Source organism: Nuphar pumila, chromosome 15 (genome assembly GCF_984573655.1).
Source record: "Nuphar pumila chromosome 15, dmNupPumi1.hap1.1, whole genome shotgun sequence".
In the NCBI taxonomy this organism is placed as follows: Eukaryota; Viridiplantae; Streptophyta; class Magnoliopsida; order Nymphaeales; family Nymphaeaceae; genus Nuphar; species Nuphar pumila.
This window is the reverse complement of record NC_143263.1, coordinates 68,808,916-68,830,901: the sequence shown is the minus strand read 5'-3', so window position 1 is coordinate 68,830,901 and position 21,986 is coordinate 68,808,916. Positions and strand designations below refer to the sequence as shown.

The window sequence follows — 21,986 nt, the reverse complement described above, 5'->3', positions numbered from 1 at the left end:
TCAAACATCCAATTAGTTATATGATATACCTATCACAGGAGCCCGTGAAGATAAAGGCTGAGCCTGGCTACTACTGGATGAGCGACCACTATAACCTCCACGAACCATATTCTAACAAATAACATATGACATACAATACATTCAAATAATTCACATCAAGTATTACAATGCATTCAAGTCATTCACATCAAGCATTGCAATGCATTCAAATAATTCAAATCATTCACATCAAGTATTGCATTAATTCAAATCATTCGTTGCATAAATTATAATACATTCAGATAATTGAAATCATTCACATCAAGTATTACAATGCATTCGAATCATTCATATCAAGTATTATAATACATTCAAATAAAAATTTTAATCATTCACACCAAGTATTGCAATACAACTCACATCAAGTATTATAATGCATTTAAATAGAGGTTTGTAGTATAAGATTTTGCTCACTAGCTTGAGAATTCTTCCTCGTCACTAGTTTGACTTTCTTCTTCTTCTTCTTCTTCTTTTTCTTCTTCTTCATTGTTTGCCCATCCACTTGGTACATCATTTGGATCACATTCCTCTATGAATGTTTCATCGGCCAATGGAGATATGACATGCATATCATGCGCAACATCGTGACCATACGCGAAGTCATAGACATCATCTGATTGATAGTAATCATTGTCTTCAGCTAACTCATCTTCCTGTAACTGATCATACTCGGGGTATAGTTTGGATTTCACCTTGCAAACTGCCCACCATTCATTTCTATCTGACTTTTTTATACTCGGATATGAAGAATAATAAACTTGTTGAGCTTGCGAGACTAATATGAATGGTTCATATGTTCCAAACCTGGATTTATGATTCACCTCCACAATGCCTGAAGCTTTGTCGAGTCTTGTTGCAGTTGGATCAAACCAATGACACTTGAATATCGTAACCCTGTTATTCATGCCTAAGTAAGTCAACTCCATTATTTCCTCTATAACACCGTAGTAATCATGTTCATTTTCACCGTAGCTGCTATCCTTGACACACACGCCATTATTTATCGTTGATTTGTTTATATCGTAGTCTTTTGTATGGAATCAATAACCATTTACGATATACCCGTTGTAGCATTGCACAACTTTGGTCAGACCATTTTCTAAATCACATATTCCTTCATCTTTAACATCACCATGGCGAACCTACGCACAGACATAAACAATGATTGTGATCACGATCAATTAAGGTGTTGTTTATAAGTACAAAATTTATGTTAGCTTCTTTACCAACTGTTTCAACCACTCCACAAACTTAGTTTCACGTTCTTTTTGTACTTCTGCATCAGTGAGATGTGAAACTTCACTTTGCAACTCCAGATCAACTCGTCTGCAAACCACAAATACTTATATTACCGAGCCATGTATCCACATATAGAACATAAAAGGATTTATAATTGAGTTGCATATACATATACTTACTCGATGTATGGGTCGATCGTTGAGCAATTAAAAAGAATATAGATGTGTGCTGCATCTTGCTCTCGATCTGTCAATAGCCTTGATCGGCAACTACCAAATGCATGCCCAAGTGGTTGAAATATCGACAGCTTGTCAGCTACAGTTACTTGTTCTTCATCATCGTTACGGGGCGGGCATGTGTAACGTGTTGGAATATGAGGTTCGAGTACATAGATGAGAAATTTGAAATCTCTTCTAAAGTGTACGCCTCACAAATAGAGCCTTCTACTCTTGCTTTATTACGAACCTTTTTTTTAGGTCAAAAATGCATCTGACAAGAATATACATTTCAAATTTTAAATATCTGTCATTAAAGAGACAAATATAAAAAAACATATACCTTTCAAATGGGTACATCCATCGATATTTCACAGGGCCACCAACCCTTAGTTCATATGGCAGATGTATGATCAAATGTTCCATAACATCGAAAAATGCTAGCAGAAATATCTTTTCTAACAGACAAACAGTGGTGATGACAGAGTCATCGAGATTCTTTACATCTGATACAACGACCTCCGATGCACACAATGTTCTGAAAAATCCGCTCAACTCAGACAATACCCCCCATATAGGTTTGTCTAACATATCATGGAATGCTAGGGGTATCAATCGTTGCATAAAGATATGACAATCATGACTCTTCAACCCATATAACTGTCCATCGTCAATCTTCACAGCCCGAGCAAAGTTAGAGACATATCCATCTGGAAATCTCAGTTGTTTCAACCATTGACATACATGTTTTATTTGATCAGGTCCGAGCACGTACTTCGCCTTTGGTTTCAGTACTTTGCCATTATACTCTTTGAGTTCTAATTCTGGTCTTTTACATATTAATTTTAAATCCATATGGGCCTTCGGATTATCCTTCGTTTTTCCTTTAATATTCATTACTGTATTGAACACATTATCAAACACATTTTTCTCTACATGCATCACATCCAAATTATGTCGTATCAATAGGGTCGGCCAATACGGTAGTTCCCAAAAAATAGATTTTTTCGTCCAATTGTGATCCTTCCCAAATCCACTGAAGGGTGTAGGACTGCGGGCATCTGTTAATACATCTGGAAAGTATCGCAATCTTCTTAGAATCTCTATGCCGGACAATCTTCAGGATGGACCTTCCGTTTCAGTTGTGTCTGCTTTAAATGCATTCTTTTGACGTCGGAACGGATGATCGTTGGGTAGAAATCGACGATGGCACTCAAACCAGCAAGGCTTCCTTCCATGCCTCAATATAAAAGCTTTGGAATCCTCCATGCAGTACGGACAAGCCAACCTCCCATGTGTGCTCCAACCAGATAACATACCATATGCAGGGAAGTCACTGATTGTCCATAGAACAACGGCCTTCATGTTGAATTTTTGTTTTTTGTGGGCATCATACGTGGTAACACCGTCATCCCACAGTACTTTTAGTTCATCAATCAATGGCCTTAGATATACATCAAGATTTTGGCCAGGTGAGGTCGAACCAGGGATCAACAGAGACAAGAAAAGATTTGGACGTTTTATACACAAGCTTGGTGGAAGGTTGTATGGAGTTACAAATACTGGCCAGCATGAGTATGGAGTTGATCTACCCCCAAATGGATTAAATCCATCTGTACATAGACCGAGTCTAACATTTCGCACTTCCATTGCGAAGTTCTGATGAGTACGATCAAAGTGCTTCCAAGCTTCAGCATCAACAGGATGCGTGATCTTGTTTTCATCGTGTTGAACTTTATTTGCATGCCATCTCATGTGTTTAGCTGTTCTTGAAGACATATACAATCGCTGCAATCTAGGAGTGATAGGAAAGTAGCGGAGTGACTTGTATGAAATTTCTTTTGATCTCGTGCTACCATTGCCTCTTGTCTTTGCCTTGAACCGAGGATGCCCACATGACGGGCATGATATGTTGTTTTCCTGATCCTTGAAATACAATATGCAGTGATTTGGACAAGCATTAATCTTTTTGTAACCCATACCTAGAGCGTTGACCATAACTTTCGCACGATAGAAATTTTGTGGCAATTTCTCATCTTTGGGCAACATACTCTTCACAATCATGCACAAATGGTCAAAACATGATTGACTCAAATTATACTCGGACTTCAAATTCATTAGTTGAAGAACTGCAGACAAAATAGTGTGACTCTCACAACCGTTCCAAAGTGGCTCATCAGCATCTCTAAGTAAATCATAAAATCTACTAGCTGCATCGTTTGGTGATTCTTCATCTACGACAGTTCTTACATCACTAGAACTCATAGCATAACCCAGTTCTGTTCCTGCGGCATCAAATATCAAATTCGTATATGGATTATCGTGCACCACATTCACCCGTGCATCAAAATCGTTTCTAAATTCTTCTCCATGAAACATCCAGTTCTGATAATCACTCACAAAACCCTTCCTGTATGGGTGATGTCTAACGCTAAGAGGTTCTACAAATCGATTATTCTTACAAATCTTGCAGGGACACCTAATCTGACCTGTAGGATCCACTGTACTGACACTTGCCGTTGCAAATTCAATAAAACTGTCAACACCATCCATATATTCATGCGATAACTCATTGTTCACTATCCTACGGTACATCCATTCACGGTTTGCAGTCATTCAGTCGTATGATGTTACAAATAGTATCCTAACGAATTAAAAAAAAACAATCAGAATGCTACGATGAAGAAAATATCAAATTTATCATGCAATATACTATGTCAAACAATAACAAGAATTTTGATGCATGCATTGATAACTTATTATTTTCATGTGCAAACTATTCATGACACGATACAATCATTTGAAGCATGCTTTTATTATAAAATTTCACATGGAAGTCAAAATCAAATTGAAAGTAACTACATGCAAGCATGGATATAATTACATCAAACATTGCAATACATCATAATCATTCATATCAAACAAATGACAAACATGTACCTGCAGCAAACACACTTCAATATCTCACTAACTACTACCATGCTTAGCATGGACTCCGTACTCCAAAAATAAGAACACTTTCATATTCCTACATTAAAATCATGCTCAGCATGATCTCCGAACTCCAACAAAGCAACCCTAAATATCAACAACTAAGTGAGTGTGTGAACAATAAAGTGTTACATCTAATAAATTAAATAACATGTGATACGCTTGCATCACTTACTCACCACGGGTATTTACCCGATTTGCATTGTTTTTGTCATTTACTTACCACGGGTGGCGGGGCACAAGCGAGTTCCATTGAGAAATCTGCATAAAAAAAATGATGTTTTAAAATGATGTCACCATGAAAAAAAAACCTTTCAAACTTAGGACAATAGGATCCTGCCAACTCATCCTTGGGCGGATATGGATCCACGAATATCATATTTGTAGGAATTGTGACTAAATTTGCTAATGGGCAGCGCCGTTTGAAAAATAAGGTGTGGAGGGGCCCCGCTGAGCATTCAACGGGGCTCAACTCTTGTGGAAGATTAGTTGAGGTGGCTCTGGCGATTGGAGGCACATGTAGGTGACTCCGATGAGGCTCCGACGGACATGGGAGATGCTCAGGAGGCTGTGGATGGAGAGGTGTGAGGGTTGAACTCGAGCGCAACGAAGGAGAGGGTGCAATGGGAAAGGGCTTTTCCTTACCGGGGTCGAGCGCCTGACACGGCGGGGTCGACCCCCTGCCGGACATCAAAAGGGGTTGACCCCCGGCCGGACACGGCGGGGGGTCGACCCCCCCGACCGGACACGGCAGGGGGTCGACCCTCTACCAGGGTTGACCCCCGGCCGGACACGGCAGGGGGTCGACCCCCGGCCGGACACAGCAGGGGGTCGACCCCCTACCGGGGTCGACCGCCTGGCGGAGTTGACCCCCTGCCGGAAAACGCAGGGGGTCGACCCCCAATCCATTTAACGGTGGGGGCCCGGAAATACCTGCGGTTGCTCCGGGCGACGGCGGAAGGTTGACGGAAATCGACTTCCGACAAACGGTGGGGGCCGGCAGAGAGGTCGATGGGGATGGATAGGGCGGCTGAAGGAAGAGGGCGGCAGGAGGGAGAGGGCGGCGGGCGGGAGCAGCGAAAGGAGAAAGGAAAAAGAGGGTTGGGTTTAGGGGTAATGCGACATTTCGCGACGGATTAATTCCGTCGCTAAGCCATCGTAATTCAAAAAACGAAAAAGGCGACAGAAAATATTCCGTCGCCTAGGCCGTCGCTATTTTGCGACAGAATTTTAGCCGTCGCAATTCCGTCGCTAACTGCCGTATTTATTGCGACAAAATATTCTCTCGCACAATCCGTCGCTACGTAGCGACGGATTTTGCGAGGGAATATAATCTGTCGCTAGTTTCGTAAAATTCTCCAAATATAGCGACAGATTCATTTCTCTCATTAATCCGTCGCTAAGTAGCGACGATATAACTCCGTCACTAATCAACTGTTTTTTTGTAGTGTTTGACAATATCATGTGACTATGATCATAAAACTATGAGGCTTTGGATCTGGACGCAGCCATGCATGTTCAGGTTCTAAACTAAACCAACAAATTTGTTGGATTATTCAAATGATCAGAACAGGAGTCCGAAATGTATCCGGGCCTGTTCAATTCCAATTTCCAAGTGGCCAAGGGGATATTAGATCCTAGATAGCCCGGCCTGACCCGGTAAGCTTTCGAGCCAACCAGTCCGGCCCCAGACCAAAGACCATGTCTGACTGGACTTCGACTGTCTTGCCGTATCTTAAATGACCAAAATGCCCCTCAAAGCAACACCCCTCAGGTTCAAATTAACAAACCCAAAATGCTCATGATATTATCTTTAAACACACTGTTAATACAGACATTAAAGTTTAGAAACAAAATAATAATAATAATAATCCTGCATGTGTATGGATCTGTACAATTATTTTTTTGTTTACCCCTATCCTACGTGTACCTCCAGATCATGCCCCCCCATCAAATACGTACAAACCAATAGGGACCAGCCACATCATCATGGCGGACCCCACATAAACGAATAGCCAACTTAAACCTCGGCACAATTAGTTGGGGCAAACCCTAATCTGGATTTCTCTAGATCATAAAGTACGTGAAAATTCTGTTGCTGATAGTTTCCCAATATGGATAGGGAGGACTGTGGGGCCTCCAACAGAGCCAAGCAGATGACCCCTCCTGGCTCAAGCCTGATGAAGTAGTTGTCAACTGGGAAGCTCCAGACCGCCCCATCCCAGAACAGGATGCTGAACTCCGGCAGCTTGACCCGGTCAACGCTTGTAGCATTGAAACAAGGGTCCAGTGGGGGGAATCCACGGACCAGGTCCAGACCTTTTACTTTCCTCAAGAAGGCAGACCTGATGTTTGCCATTGCGGACTTGGGGAAGTAGGTCAACGTGGTCCCAGAGTCCACTATGGTCCCTCCGGCTCCGTCAGGACCGATCTGGAATGTCTCGGGAGGGATGGCCAGGACTTCCCCACCGACTCGAACAGCCCGAACCCGGACGTAGTAAAACGTGTCCACTGGTGAGTCCTTGACCGCGACGAGCTCAGTGAATTGCAGGTCCGGGTGCCGCACCAACCCCTCGTCCTCGCCGAACACAAGCCGGCCACTCACACTCGCGTTTGAGTCACGGTCAACGAGACAGTACGAGAACTTGCGGCCATATGCTGACTCAAGCTGGCTTGAAAATGAGAGCGGACCCCGGCCGAGCCCAAGTAGGCCAGCTGCACCGTGGAAAAGGCCGCGATTCCAGTGACCGCATCCGAATACAGTGTTTTCGATCCGAATGGCCGATCTGGGTCCACTTGGGCCTGAGGTCACGTTGACTGTGAATGTCTCGGTGGCTAGGTCGCCTGTGGTGTTTGATCGGTCTCCATACCAGTAGAAGTACTCACACGTCCCATTCCCCGATCTGCAGCGGGGACGAGACGTATCGGGAGGTGAGACATGCAAGCAAGCCGGGTCTTTGCAAGACATCAGGTGGAACGACGATGATTGACCCGGGTCATATGGTGAGCCGAGTTGCTCAAAGCAGTCGTTGCATGGGAGGCACTGGATCCAGTTCAGGTCGCTCCCGGTGTCGATGATCAGCGAGAAGTGTTGCGGGGGCGTGCCAATGTAGACGTCCATGAGGTACTCACCACAGCCAACGCTCACACCGGACTGGAGGGTGGCCACCATCAGAGGTCTGCCCGGTTCAGGCTGCAATGCGGTTCTCTCACGACCCGGCTTGTTCTTTGACCCGGTCAACAACCTGGCATTCTCATGGGCCTTGACATGCTTCACCGGTGGGATGGGATGGTGAACCGGTTCTTCCATCAAACCGGGTTGTGGATTCCGGGGCCTTTTCTCGTTGATTCTATCATGGAAGGTGCGGATTCGAGAGACGTCTCGGTAGCTGGACTCCAGCAGCGATTCGATACGACGCTTGTGGTTCCCGAGTCGCTGGTCCCGGTGGAGGAGATGGAGCTTGATGGGTTTCCTCCGCTTGGCGTCGTCGGATGGGAGTTGGCAATTCGTCTCGGAGATGGGCGGCTCTTCCGGGAGGGCGATCCCGTGAAGGACCGAGCCGTCTGTGAGGTTGAGAAAGGCGGAGGCCGACGAGAGGATTAAGAGGAAAGAGAAGAGAGAGAGGACGTACATGGTGAGAGAAAGCATGCTTGTCTCTCTTCAGGTGCTAGATTCTTTCTCTCTTCTGATGAAGAACTCTCTGAAATTCGATACCCACAAAACAGAACAAAACCGGAAGACGCAAGAACGAGAGAGAGAGAGAGAGAGAGAGAGAGAGAGAGAGAGAGAGAGAGAGAGAGAGAGAGAGAGAGAGATAAATGAAGAGGTGGCGTGGAGGGGAGGGGAGAGTTTGGTTAGAATAAAAGGAGGGAGGAGAGGGTGAGGGTGCAAGGGATTCTTCGTGGGAGCTTCGCATGGATTTCATCGGTTGGGGACTCGGGGAAAAGAGGTCGAGGGTGGTTGATCATGGAGTCGTCAGTAGAGTAGAAAGCCAAAAAAGTCTGACAGTGAAAGCGAGGCCTCAACAAGCTAAGGGTGACTCTCCTCCATTAATAAGAGGGGGGCCACGTTTCCCAGCTTGGTAAATGAGCCGAACGAACCAAACAGAGCATGTTCGGGCTTGACTCGTTTGCCAGGGGACCAAGCTTCTGACTCGGCTAATGGCCATATTTAGTCGAGCCGAGCTCAAGCTTAGTTCCTTCTTGAACAAGGCAAGCCGAACAAAAGCTGACTACTCTAAAAAAAAATCATGATATATATATATATATATATATATATGCACAAGTTTCAACCGAGTTTGTTTGGGATCAATTGCTTGGCTCATCAGCTGTATAGCCGATCGTGAATGAGTTCATGATGAGCTAAACCGAGCTGAGTCACGAACTGTTCAGTTCATTTATCAGCCCTACTCCCAGCTCCAGAGAGAGAGAGAGAGAGAGAGAGAGCTAGAGAGATGGTGAAGGTAATGAGAACCATGGTTTTTACCTCGGGATGGTCAACATAATTACGATATTGCAATTCATGATCTCTCTCATCCATATGCTAGATATACTTGGTCTATGTCAGTTTTTTTTTATTTTTTAAATAAAATTTTTCCATTGAGACCGTCTTAATCGATATATAGATCAGCACACCTGTTCCCTTGTAACTGATTTGGTCCTTGAATGAGCAGTAGTCAAATGGTCAAAAGTTCTTTAAAGTCATCGAAAGCACCTTGTGAACGAAAAAAGTTTCATAACCAGGTAATGACTTTAAACTGGTTAGGTGGTGTTTGATTGCACTCCACTTCTCAGGATAAATGAGATAAGATGAGATGTTATCACGTTTGGAAGCAAGAAAAATTTTCATAGTAAAAGAAAATTTTGTTTATGAGATGTTTTTTATATAATAACTTTTTCAAATGAGTTTTCGTTTGTTTGTGTAGCACGAGAAAAACAGATCTAGTGAAAAAATGTAAGAAAAATAAGAGAGAGAGTACTTGAAAATGGTAGTGGGTGAGAGGAACATGAAGATGAGAGAGAGACCTGAAAATGGTGGTGAATGAGAGAAAGATGAAAATGAAGGAAGCTCTTTTTGTGATAGCCCTATGGAATGAGATTGTTGTGGGTAAAGCTGGAGAAAATTTTCTTATAAAAAATTACAATTTGTAAAAAAAAACTTTTCTTTGAATTTTTTTTTCTAATTTGAAACAGTTGAAAAGTTATAATTTTTTATTTCCTACTTTCACTTTTCCTACTATTTTCTAACTTCCAAACAAGTCCACTAGTTTAAAGTCAAGATTTAACCTTTTGAGTTCAAAAAAATCATGCATTCCTCGAGTTCCATTCTTCACCCAGGTGTTCATGCATTCCAAAACGACGACCATCTCCTTTTTAGGCTTTTACCGTGCAAGGAATTGAGGCTTTTGGCGTCCCCTGTTATTTTTGGAAGTCATTTTCATGTCTTTATTGTTCATCACTAGTCCCTTCTCACAAATACAAGCCTAATTCTTTCCTGGCATTAGAGTAATGTACATATAGTCGCCTGATAAATGGTGAATCTATGTCTAGCTGCCTCAGTTTTCAAATATTAATTTAACTTTTTTAAGAAATTACTTAGACGGCTATGTGATATTTTTTACATTAAAATTACTTATTTACCCTTAAGTGTAGCTAAAAATTAGGAAGCAACAAAAGTTACATTCAATAATTGAAAAAAAAAGGTCAGTGAAAAGTATCATTCTAAAGAGTTGGCTAGAGTTAGGTAATATGAAGAGTAAGTTAGGCAGTCTAAGATTTCTTGAGAAGGCAAGCATTTTTCTTAAATATTTGGAACCTGAGGCAGCTAAGTGTATATTACCCTTTATATTATGCATGGCTTCCAGCTAGAAAAATCTCAACTATAGTTACTAGAAGCACCTAGGCTTTTAGTGGGAAGCACACTTTCCCTTAGCTTCTTCGTTAATTTCCCCTCATTTCCCACTTGTTTTCTCTCGCTTCCCTCATGCCCAATGTTTTTCATATTAATGCATGATACTTTTTATTATAACAAGTTTTCATATTAATTCCAATGTTGTTAAGTACCTATGCTTCGAGGCGTGAAGCACATGCTTGAGTTGCGAGATGAGCCTTCATGCATGCCTCGAAGCTCAACATTGAGGCATTGTTGTTTATAAGGCGTGCACCTTAGTGCTTGAGGCTCACGCCTCACTGGAGGTATGTGCATTGAGGAGGAACACATATCTCGTATACTAAAAAGGTATTCACGTAAAAAGGTAATGTTTCACGCATTCATATAACTTGAATTACGTTGCCAAGTGGGTGCATTAAGGGCAACATGTCTTTTCATTTTTCTAAAAGTTGTTTAGTCTTCTTTTTCTTGCCTCTTGGTATGGGTCTCTCTCTCTCTCTCTCTCTCTATATATATATATATATATATATATAGAGAGAGAGAGAGAGAGAGAGAGAGATTCTCAAAATTTTATGAGTTTTGGAGATTCTCTTTTCGAACAAACAAACCCTAATTTTGAGTTGTTTAGTTCAAACATCCCTCGTTGTTCATTAAAAAGAAGTCTGATTTGAGGTTTTTCTTCTCGTGTTGCATATTTTGCTCTTTCAATTTGAGGTACGAATAAATGTTATTTCTCTTGTTTCTTATGAAAATTATATATGATTATCAGGTAGAGCTTTTTTCACATTGTTTGGTAAGGCATTTCATTCCAAATGGTGATTGTGAATCTTCTAAGTTCATAAGTTTCTCTAATATTAGAATAACTTGACCAAATATATATGCAAAGGTGAACTACAAAACACTATAACCCAAACCATGACGTGTTCATCTACTTCTTGTGTAATTTTTTTTCTTTCAACCCGATCTTTGAAAGCTCAACATGAGTCATGCATATTTTCAATTTACTTATGAATTGAGATTTGAATCAAATTGGATGATACTATTTTAATTAGGTAAGATATGTTATGTTGGTTTTGTTTTTAATCTTACTTTAAAACCAAGTTGGATCTTTTAGTTCTTAAGCTTTGATATACTTATGTCTTTGGATATACTTTTTGTGTGTATAAATGTGATCCTTTTTTATGCAAAAAATTATATATTCTTGCATGTTATTGTTAGTAAAATACATAATTTTTTTTTATTTTATTTTATTATATAGTTGCATGTTTTCTTATCTTGCACTACTCATTGTTGTGATACTTGTGCTTCAACTTATGCCTCGCTTTATCGAGGTTGTAATGCTTTTCCTTGACGCTTTTAACAACCTTGATTAATTCCACATCCCTTCTTACTCCTAATGGTACTGTTTCTCACTCATTTCATGTGGTTTCCTATTGACTTCCTCCGCTCTTTTTTTCACTTCTCATGCACTTTCACTATCTTTTCGTACTCATTTCCATGTGGTTTCCGGAAGGGTGGTGTATGTTCGCCCCCGATGATTCACTGAATCCCACGTCTGTGTTCAGAGCTTTAAATAAGCACCACGTATACAAGCACATGGGGCTCGTATTCCCGTGTATGTTGACATAACTTTGCATCGGACTCTGGTGTTGTTGCAAAGACTTAAGTACCCTTTCTTGCTATTCTTCTCATAAAGTGATGGTTTGAGAAAATGATAAAAATGCCCTTCATCCAGAAAGTCGAGGATGATGTTGACTCTTCAAAGTCTTCTTCTTTTTCTGTTTAAAAAAAGGACAAACATGTCCTCCATCCAGAAAGTCGAGGATGATGTTGACTCTTCAAAGTCTTCTTCTTCTTTCTCCGTAAAACACTGTAAAACCCTCTCTCTCTCTCTCTAGAGAAGAAATCAAGAGAGGCAAAGAGTTCTCCCTGGAGAAGGCTATGAACATCAACCCTCTCACTCTCTCTCCCTTCTCTCTCTACTTCTGTGCACATCCAACAGACGATCCTATATTGCTCCATCAAACACCAACTGACCTGCACACTGACTGTAGCATCGTTCAACTTGAAGAGTTTATATGTATAGGAGAATACAAAGATGTCTCTCGGATTCATTGGAACCTTTTATTTCTTTTTCAATGTGCAGTTGGCTCTTATCATTTTCAATTGCTTTTAAGATTATACTTTCAATTGTAGTTTATTTTAAATCCATTGATTTGTATGTAATCGGAGCTCATTTCGATTTGAATTTTTTACTGCAACTTCATACATATGTCTTCATGCTCTCCACCAAAAATTAGATCATTCTGAGTTTGTTTGACCCACTTTAAAAAGTCGAGGTTTGGAACCTGTTATTTTGCACCGTCAGTATTTTAGCATAATCAGGACCAACTTATGGGAGTGATTTCTCCCTAACTAGAGATGATCTTTTCGATCCGTAAAAAGGGTTGTTTTTAAATTGAAGCTAGTTTGTCCATATCAAATTTCAGCAATTTTTTTGGTGTTTTCATACCAGTTTTGGGTTAAAAACCACAACCCTGTTACCCTGTGTCATTTTAACAGCTCAGATTTTGATCCATTTTGTCAGAATTTTATTTCCCTAATGAGAGATCATTTTTCAATTTCGTAAAACGGGTTCTCTTTGCTTATGTGTCTAGTTTATCTCTGTAAATTTTTAGAATTTTTCATGATCAATTGCTATTTTATTTTGATTTAATACCAGAACCCTGTATCCAGATTTTGTAAATGTTCTGATTTTGGCCCCCATATCATGACTGTTGTAGCCTTCCTTCAACAAATCGCTATTTGATTGACAATATTCTTCAGCAAGTCGTTGTTATAATTTTTTTGGGTCTATAATGTGTCCCTACTACGATTTGTAGTGTTTTCGGGTCTCCAACGACCCCTACAATGATTTATAGTGTTGTCTGATCTTTTAACAACGATTTGTAGTATTTTCGGGTCTTCAATGACCTCTTCAACGATTTATAGTGTTGTCCGATCTTTTAACTATAATTTGTAGTATTTATGCTTAGATTAGAATGAATGAGCATGTAGTTTAAATTTTCATTTTTCATAATCAATATGTTGCATTTTTTATTTTCATTTTCAATAACACTATGGTGAAACACGAATGACACAAGCACCATTCTAATAAAAGGTGATTAAATCCTAAGTTGACGATACCAAATTTTGGGTCAAAAACCACAACCCTGTCACCACAACAGGGTGACAAGTTGGTATTCCGCAAATTGCTATATAATGTTTTTGAATTGCACTATAGCGATTTGTAGTGTCTTCTGCAAATCGCTATAGCGATTTATAGTGTTATTCAGTAAGCAGATCGTTGTAAAACGCTACCCAAATTAGGATAAACTTGTTAAAATTTATAATTGTTTATACATATTTGATATTTTAAATTTGTTAAAATTCAGGATTGGACTGGTTACAGATTAATCTTATTTAACCATGATTAAACAAAATATTTCTGGTTTTTTATATATTTGAAATATCAAATAAATATATAAAGTTATAAAAATTTTCAGATATAAACTAGACAAATAAAGCAAAAAAATGTTTTTTACAGATTTGAAAAATGATCTCCCATGACTCTTGCAAAATGAACTAAAAACATGAGTAACTTAAACGATATAGAGTGTGATAGGGTCTTGGTCTTTGACCAAAAACATGCATGAAATTACCATAAAAATTGCTGAAAATTGACAGGAATAAACTAGACTCAATAAGAAAGACACCGCTTTGTACGGATTTGAAATCCGATCTCCGGTTAGGGAGATATGCCCCCGACAAGTTGGTCTTGATTCAAATAGCGATTTACACGTGACGGCTATAGCGATTTGTAGTGTTAATCGCTATAGCCATCACACGTCTATGTTCGGCAGGTCGAATGAGCGCCACATATTCATGCACATGAGGCTCGTATGCCCGTGTATGTTGACACACCTTTGCATCGGACTCTGGTGTTGTTGCAAAGACTTAATCACCCTTGCTTTTCTTGCCCTGAAATGATGGTTCGATTAAATGACAAAAATATCCTCCATTCAAAAGCTGTGAAACGATCGTTCGAGAAAAGGACAAAAAAGTCCTCCATCCAGAAAGTTTGATGTTTCCTATTTAAAGTGGAGACGTTCCCTATTTCATTAAACTCCTGCGCGATCTGTTGTAACAGTAGCTCCCATTATCAACCCAAACTTTGCCTTCGTCTCAAGTCGAGTTTTTTGCCTTGTTTTTTATCTTGTTTTACAACACATTGTCGCCTTCTCGTGCCTGCCTTGTGTTACAAAACATTCTTGTGTCTTCGCTTCATTTTTGCTGTCGTTAGGCATCATGGAAGAAAGCAATGATGCACAAACATTCCAACAAGTGCCATTAAGGCAGCGTGAGTATCCTTTCATCTCATCATGCTATCGATGAAGAAGGCATGTCATCTGGTGTGCCATTAAGGCATTGTTTGGTTATTGCAGGTAGATCATGTTCTTACGATGGTTGGAAACTTATCGATATTTGTAAGACGCTGGGACCTGTTGACAAGAATGCTTGTTTACAAATGCTAGGAAGGGCCTCTACCCCATCAGGTATCCTACATTAACTCATTATATGCATTGTATCGATTTGTTTGCTATTATGCTCAATTTCTTTCTTATCGATTTATAATTTATTGTGCGATATATTTATCGACCTTTTAGATAGTATGGTTTTGATTGTCGAGTTGTAAGTTATTATGCTGAATTGCCGTATCGATTTTCAATATCTTATGTTATGTAATATGTATTTCTAAGATATTTGTACATAGACTTTGAAAACGTGTACTTGCAGAAACACATCGTTACTTGCATGTGGGGGGTAGGGGGGGGGCAATTTTCGCAGGCATGTCGCTGCTCTTTTAGCGACTTCGATTGGACTCGCTTTTGAGCCAAGTGGATGTAATGAGAGCGTTATCATCAACACACATGTATGACATGTGTATTACAATTGGCATGGTAAGCGACAACTCGATGCTCAGTATTAGAAAACATCAAACCGCACTTGCTTTGATACTGTCATTCATTAAATTGTTGCATTGACTTGCTTAACCTTATCGGTATCCATTGTTATATGCATCTTGATTAAATCCTAGTAAACGTATACGCTTGCTAACTCCACTATCTTCTCTTCTTTTTCGTTGCTTGTAGGCATTATGGAAGAAAGCAATGATTCACAAACATTCCCACCAGTGCCATTAAGGCAGCGTGAGTAGCTTTTTATCTCATCATGCTATCGATGAAGAAGGCATGTCGTCTGGTGTGCCATTAAGGCATTGTTTGGTTATTGTAGGTAGATCATGTTCTTACGATGGTTGGAAACTTATCGATATTTGTAAGACGCTGGGACCTGTTGACAAGAATGCTTGTTTACAAATGCTAGGAAGGGCCTCTACCCCATCAGGTATCCTACATTAACTTATTATATGCATTGTATCGAAAAACCCATGTTTTAGTAACATACTTCTGTTTTTGTGAGATACATTTTTGTTAGTTAATATCGATTTTTTTGCTATTTTGATGCAAACACAGATTGATATATTGCTTAAAACATTGTTGAGCTTATCATAAGGTTGCAATAAAGATGATGTAGCTCAATCAATCGAAAGATCTGGAGAATTGAATATCTATACTATTGACGCAACCGAAGAATTGAACATTTGCACTAATGATGCACATGAAAAGAAGGGTGCAGTCATTAGACCCACTCTTGACTTGAATGTTCCAGTAGAAGAAATGCAATTCAATAATGAGGTAGACTACCACGACAATACACATAATAAAAGTGTAGGCACCAGGAATGTACATGGAAGTACACTTGACTTGAATGTTACAGTAGAAGAAATGCAAGTTAATAAAATGGCAGATTTTGATGTCAGTACACACAATAGAAGCGTCGAAACTGGGAATGAACATCGAATTACACTTGACTCTGTTACTGTAGAAGGAATGCAGTTTAATAATGAGGAAACTGCATATAAATTTTACAATGATTATGCCTTAAAAGTTGGCTTCAGTGTGAGAAGGTTTTCCTGGTCAAAAAATGCACATGGTGTCGTGGTTAGAAAGACATATGTTTGTTCCAAGCAAGGTTGGAAGAAATCAATAGGAAATCCAACAAGGAGCATGTCAGAATCAAGATGTGGATGTCAAGCGAGAATAGTTTTGAGAAGACATCCGAATGAGAAATTTGTCATGCGTACTTTAATCAGTGATCATAATCATGAGTTATCTGCATCATGTATGACTCCTATACTAAAGTCACATCGTAAAGTAACTGTAGCGCATGCTGCAATGGCTGAAATAGCCGATAGCGTCGGCACTGCACCAAGGAAGACATACAATTTGTTTACCCGCATGGATGGTGGTCGCGAAAATGTGTCATTCACACCTTTGGATCTAAGAAACCACTTGAGAAGGAAGAGGACAGAAAACATGAAGAACGGAGAAATATGTTCTTTGGTTCATTACTTACAGAATAAATCAAGCAATGAACATGGTTTCTTTAGTGCAATGCAAGTGGACGAAGATAGATATGCTGTGAATATGTTTTGGGCAGATTCAAAGTCAAGAGTGGATTATGAATGCTTCAATGATGTGCTTGTGTTTGATACTACAGTAAAGATTAATACTGAACAGTGGCCATTTGCGCAGTTTGTCAGAGTGAACCATCACGCACAGAGTTGTATATTAGGTGGGGCGTTTTTGTATGATCAGACCATGGAAAGCTTTGAGTGGTTGTTCAGAGTATTCACACAGGCAATGAACGGGAAGCATCCTGAAACTGTACTTACAGATGGTGATCACGCAATTGCGGCTGCAGTGCTTCATGTGTGGCCAGATGCACATCATCGCCTATGTTTGTGGCATATCTTTCAAAATGTAGCAAGGAACATAGGACACATATTTAATCAGAATACAGGGTTTGACAAAAAGTTTGCAAGGTGTGTACTTCATAGCGTAGACGAGGTCGCCTTTAAGTCAGATTGAGAGCAAATGATTAAGACATACGACCTTATTGATTGTCTGTGGTTACAAAATTTATATGCAGAAAAAGAGAAGTGGGCATTGGCATATGGAAGACAATACTTTTGTGCAGGTATGATAAGCACACAAAGAACTGAATCTATGCATGCCACGCTGAAGAAGACCCTGTATTCATGTTTAACAATGTTTCGTTTCATGGAACAATATGATTTATTTGTAGACGGTCTAAGACAGAGTGAGCTTGAACAAGACGTGAAATGCTTCAATACACGACCTCTAACTCTTTGCATGAAAATATTGATGCGACCTGCAGCTCTGTATACACTGACTGTATTTGAATGGATCAAGAAAGAGGTGTTACATGTCATGAATTGCAAAATAGAAGGACTCGTGCAAACCGAGAATATGCACAAATACCATATTTTATGACAGGGCGAAAACCATCACGAAAGGCAAGAAGCACATGTCACGTACAATGTTGACAACGGAAGAGTTGAATGTTTGTGCAAAATATATGAATTCAAAGGTATTCTATGTTGTCATGCATTAAAGGCACTCAATCAAGAGAAGATACAAGAAATACCTGAGTCTTACCTATTGCGAAGATGGAAGAGACGTGCAAAGATTGAAATGCTCGTTATGGACAATGCGAGTAAATCTGGTGTTGACCAGAAGTGCCACATAGGCTCTCGTTACCAACAACTGTGTAGGTCATTCATGCATGTTGTTGATTTGGCATCGAGAAGTGAAGAATGCTATGTATCTGTGAGAAAAGCTGCAATGGAGTTACTTGAAAACGTGGAGTCAATTCACCTTAAGTCCGTTGCAGCGAATGAATACCAACCGAAGATAATGGGATCGAACAACGTAGGTGAAAATCATGTTTCGCTTGACACTCCTGAGAAGTTGCGCCGAAGCGTAAACAATATATTCAACAAGTCAGTAGTGAACGTTGTTGATTATGATGAACATATTCATGAAGCGAAGGGTATCAAAAGAAAACATGCCTCTGATCGCAGTCGTCAGAGGTCAAAGGGTGCACTAGAATTGGTTGGCAAGAAAAGGACTAAGAAACAACCAACCTGTAATAAAAAACAACAAAGTCCTTCGAATGAACAAGTATTTTAGACATTATATTGCTTCCCATTACGTGAAGCTTGTCAATATCTAACTCGTGTAATGTCCAACATGCAGCAATACCCTACAGAAGTACCAGCAAACGTTGAAACCTCCATTCCTCCCGACCAGATTTCTGGCAAGGATCGCTTCAGTTTTACAAGACTATTGGTATGTAATCAATGTGGTGAGGAGGTATGCATTTCTTGTGAAACTTAATGCAGTGTCTTATATTTTCTCTATCATGACAGGCTCTGATGCATTCGACAGATGAGTATGGGACGCAGGAATCTCGTGTGGGATATTAGTTTAGTTGTCATGCCTCTTTGCATGACCCGATTTCAACATTGTCGGATTTGTTACGAGTTTATAGTGATTTGTCATCGACGACTTGCGGTTCATGCTTGTGTTTTTGCTTAAATCGATAAGTAGCAATTTGTGGCTTCTGCTGGAAGTCGATTCATGACATCACTGAATGGCAATTTGTGGTTATCGTTGAATAGCGATCTGTGTCACCGCATCATAGTGATGTGTGAGTATTGTTCGAATGTCAATCTAAGCGGACTGAGAAAGGTTGTTCAAGTAAGTTTTTATGGGGCATTGATCAAGGTTGCGATTCATTTTATGATCTGAGTAAGCTATCACCACGCAAATGAAATCTTTCTTAGATCATAAAATGAAACGCAACCTTGATCAATGCCCAAAAAAAACTTACTTGAACAACCCTTCGCATCCCGCTTAGATTAACAGTCGAACAATACCCCCAAATCATTATGCTGTGGTGCCAAATATCGCTATTCGATGATAACCAAAAAATCGCCATTAAGTTATGTCATTAACCAACAGAAGCCAAAAATCGCTATTTATCGATTAAAGCCAAAATACAAGCACGGATTGTAAGTCGTCGATGACAAATCTCTATAAACTCGTAACAAATCCGACGATGTTGAAATCGGGTCATGCAAAGAGGCATGACAAGTAAACTAATAGCCCACACGAGATTCCTGTCCAGCTGACAGCACAATCGCTTTCCTGCGATAACCACAACTGGCTATGCAGCGATTACGAAGACTACTTACGCAGCTCCAAGCGATTGCGAGAAATCGAACCTTACATTTCAACGGCGCCATTCCTGGACGAAGAAAGATCAACCATGGAACAAAGAAGGAATTCCGGTCAATTTACCAACGTTAGTTGGTAAAGCTATGATTGTAATTAAAATGCGTCGATTCAACTTCTTCTGCAGCAATTCTTTCGTGTTCCCAACACCTCCAATTGTTATCTTGTGAAAACTTTTAGCCATATGTTGTAAATAAAAGCCTAATCAATGTGTCGTTTCTCTTCCTCACTTCATTTTTAATTGGTAAGTAAACCTCTTCGTCTTTTACAGGGTGAGCTTTGTTCGCTTTAACAATGGAAGTGCAAGTGTGAGTGGTACTCCACAATTACTCACAATTGCTTTGGAGTTTTTAACGTGGGATCGTTCAGATCCCTCTGGTTTTTATCACCAAACGACCGCACAATCGCTTTACACTAGTATCGTTTAACAACGCAATTCAGTGTTGACTAACACCGCTACGTGCTACCGCCATGTAGGCCGCGAACAATAATTTAAGGAGTTCTGACGTCGTAAATGATATCAGTGAATAGCGATCAGAGAAGATTGATGCGACAAAATCGCTACTGATGATTATAAGTAAACTGTAAGTAAATTGCAATCGCGCAATAGGATGCCGGCCAGCCAAAATCGGTACGATATTGTTCTATGTCAGAAATCGCTCATTTGTGAGGAATTCAATTCATGAGGTCAACAACGCAAACGGCAATGGCTTGTCCCTTTGTAAACGTTGTAAGTCAACAAGGATTTACGGTGTTAAATGATACTAGTATAAAGCGACAATGAACGTTGTTAAAAAACCGACAACGGCTATGATATTTGGCATGAATATATCGTTATATCCATGTTTGATAATCAATTGAGTAATCGTCAAAGATTATTCATACCTGAAAAACAGGTTTGTTTGGGTCGGGTCAATCTCCCATTCAACCATTGTTATAATATGAAGTCGAAACGATGGTTTTTTAATTATTTAAAACCCAATCATTTAAGTTGCGGGTTGTCTTCGATAAAGGGCGGTATTCGAAACGACGGTTATTAATTATTTAAAACAAAATCATTTAATTAGCGGGTTTTTTTTCGAAAAAGGGCGGCATGGTAAAAGACGTATTTTGTATTATTTAAAACACAATCATTTCATTTGCGGGCGTTTATCGAGCAAGGGCGGCATGTGAAATGACGTATTATTAATTATTTAAAACACAATCATCTAGTTTGCGGGCGGTTTTCGAAAAAAGGCAGCATGTTAAGGGACGTTTCATTTATATTTGACTGACGACGTCGATTTCGTATCTGCGTTGCAAAGGTGACATCGATATCTTCGTCCAGGCATGGCGCTGAAGAAGAGGACTATGGGAGAAATACGACTAGGCATGGCACCGAAGAAGAGGACTATGGGAGAAATATGACCAGGCATGGCGCCGAAGAAGAGGACGATGTGAGCAGTACGACCAGGCATGGCGCCAAAGGAGAGGACGATTGAAGCTATACGACCAGTCACGGCGCCAAATCTGAGCACGATGGGAGTAATACGACCAGCCACGTCGCCGACGAAGAAGACAACCACTCCCACAATACCACCTTTAGCGCTTAAGACGTATATTTTTGTCTTTTCATGTCCTATTTCGACTTTTGTTGATTACTGTAGAAAATAATTTCAATGTCGAATTCTGAATACTACGCTCATGGTGCACTCAGTGCAACATCCACAGATGAGGGTGGGCGGCAACTCCCTAAGGAGGTCCTAGATTACATCGAGGAGATGCAAGATGAATTTGCAGACAGGAACACTATCAGTAATTTTGTACGTACGCAACCAGTATCATTTACTAGGTCTTCGGTTTGTATGTTCTCAAGTTTGTAAATTTTTGCAACCAGACAATGTGTGATTTTGTCAATTATATTCAAAGCAACGCAACGAGCAATGCAGTACGCATCATCCCCCCTTATTTCATGGTATGTCTAGTCTGCCATTGTTTTATTTGCTTTTATGACTTACTCACTTTTCTTGGTGGTTAAACCTTATTATTTCGTGCAACAGATGTACGTCCGTCGAAAGCCATACACCAGTGGATTCGCAGATGCACTACCTTGTTGGAACAACGGTGAAGAGTTTGTAGACTTTGCGAATTTTGATAAGGTAGGTTAACAAACCTCTTCTCCAAGGTTTAGTCGTTACATCCCCATCAGGATCTGTCTATGGAATTATAAATTATTCTATCGATTCGCAGATTTTACTTCCTACGCTGTGGCAAAATCCAGAACATTGGGTCTTATACGAGATGAATTTTGTGGAAAAACAACTATGGTGCTACAACTCATTGGACTGCCACAGTGGTGTAGAACGTGAC

The 21,986-nt window shown here is 40.1% G+C and overlaps 1 protein-coding gene across 1 annotated transcript; it reads right to left on the bottom strand.

The window, feature by feature from the left end:
* Nucleotides 1–6,504: 6,504 nt before the first annotated feature.
* On the bottom strand, nt 6,505–8,118 carry LOC149815532 (aspartic proteinase nepenthesin-2-like). The gene has a single exon (XM_089990563.1). It carries the CDS (start codon nt 8,116–8,118, stop codon nt 6,505–6,507), a length of 1,614 nt encoding a protein of 537 aa, XP_089846689.1.
* Between the last annotated feature and the right edge of the window lie 13,868 nt (nt 8,119–21,986).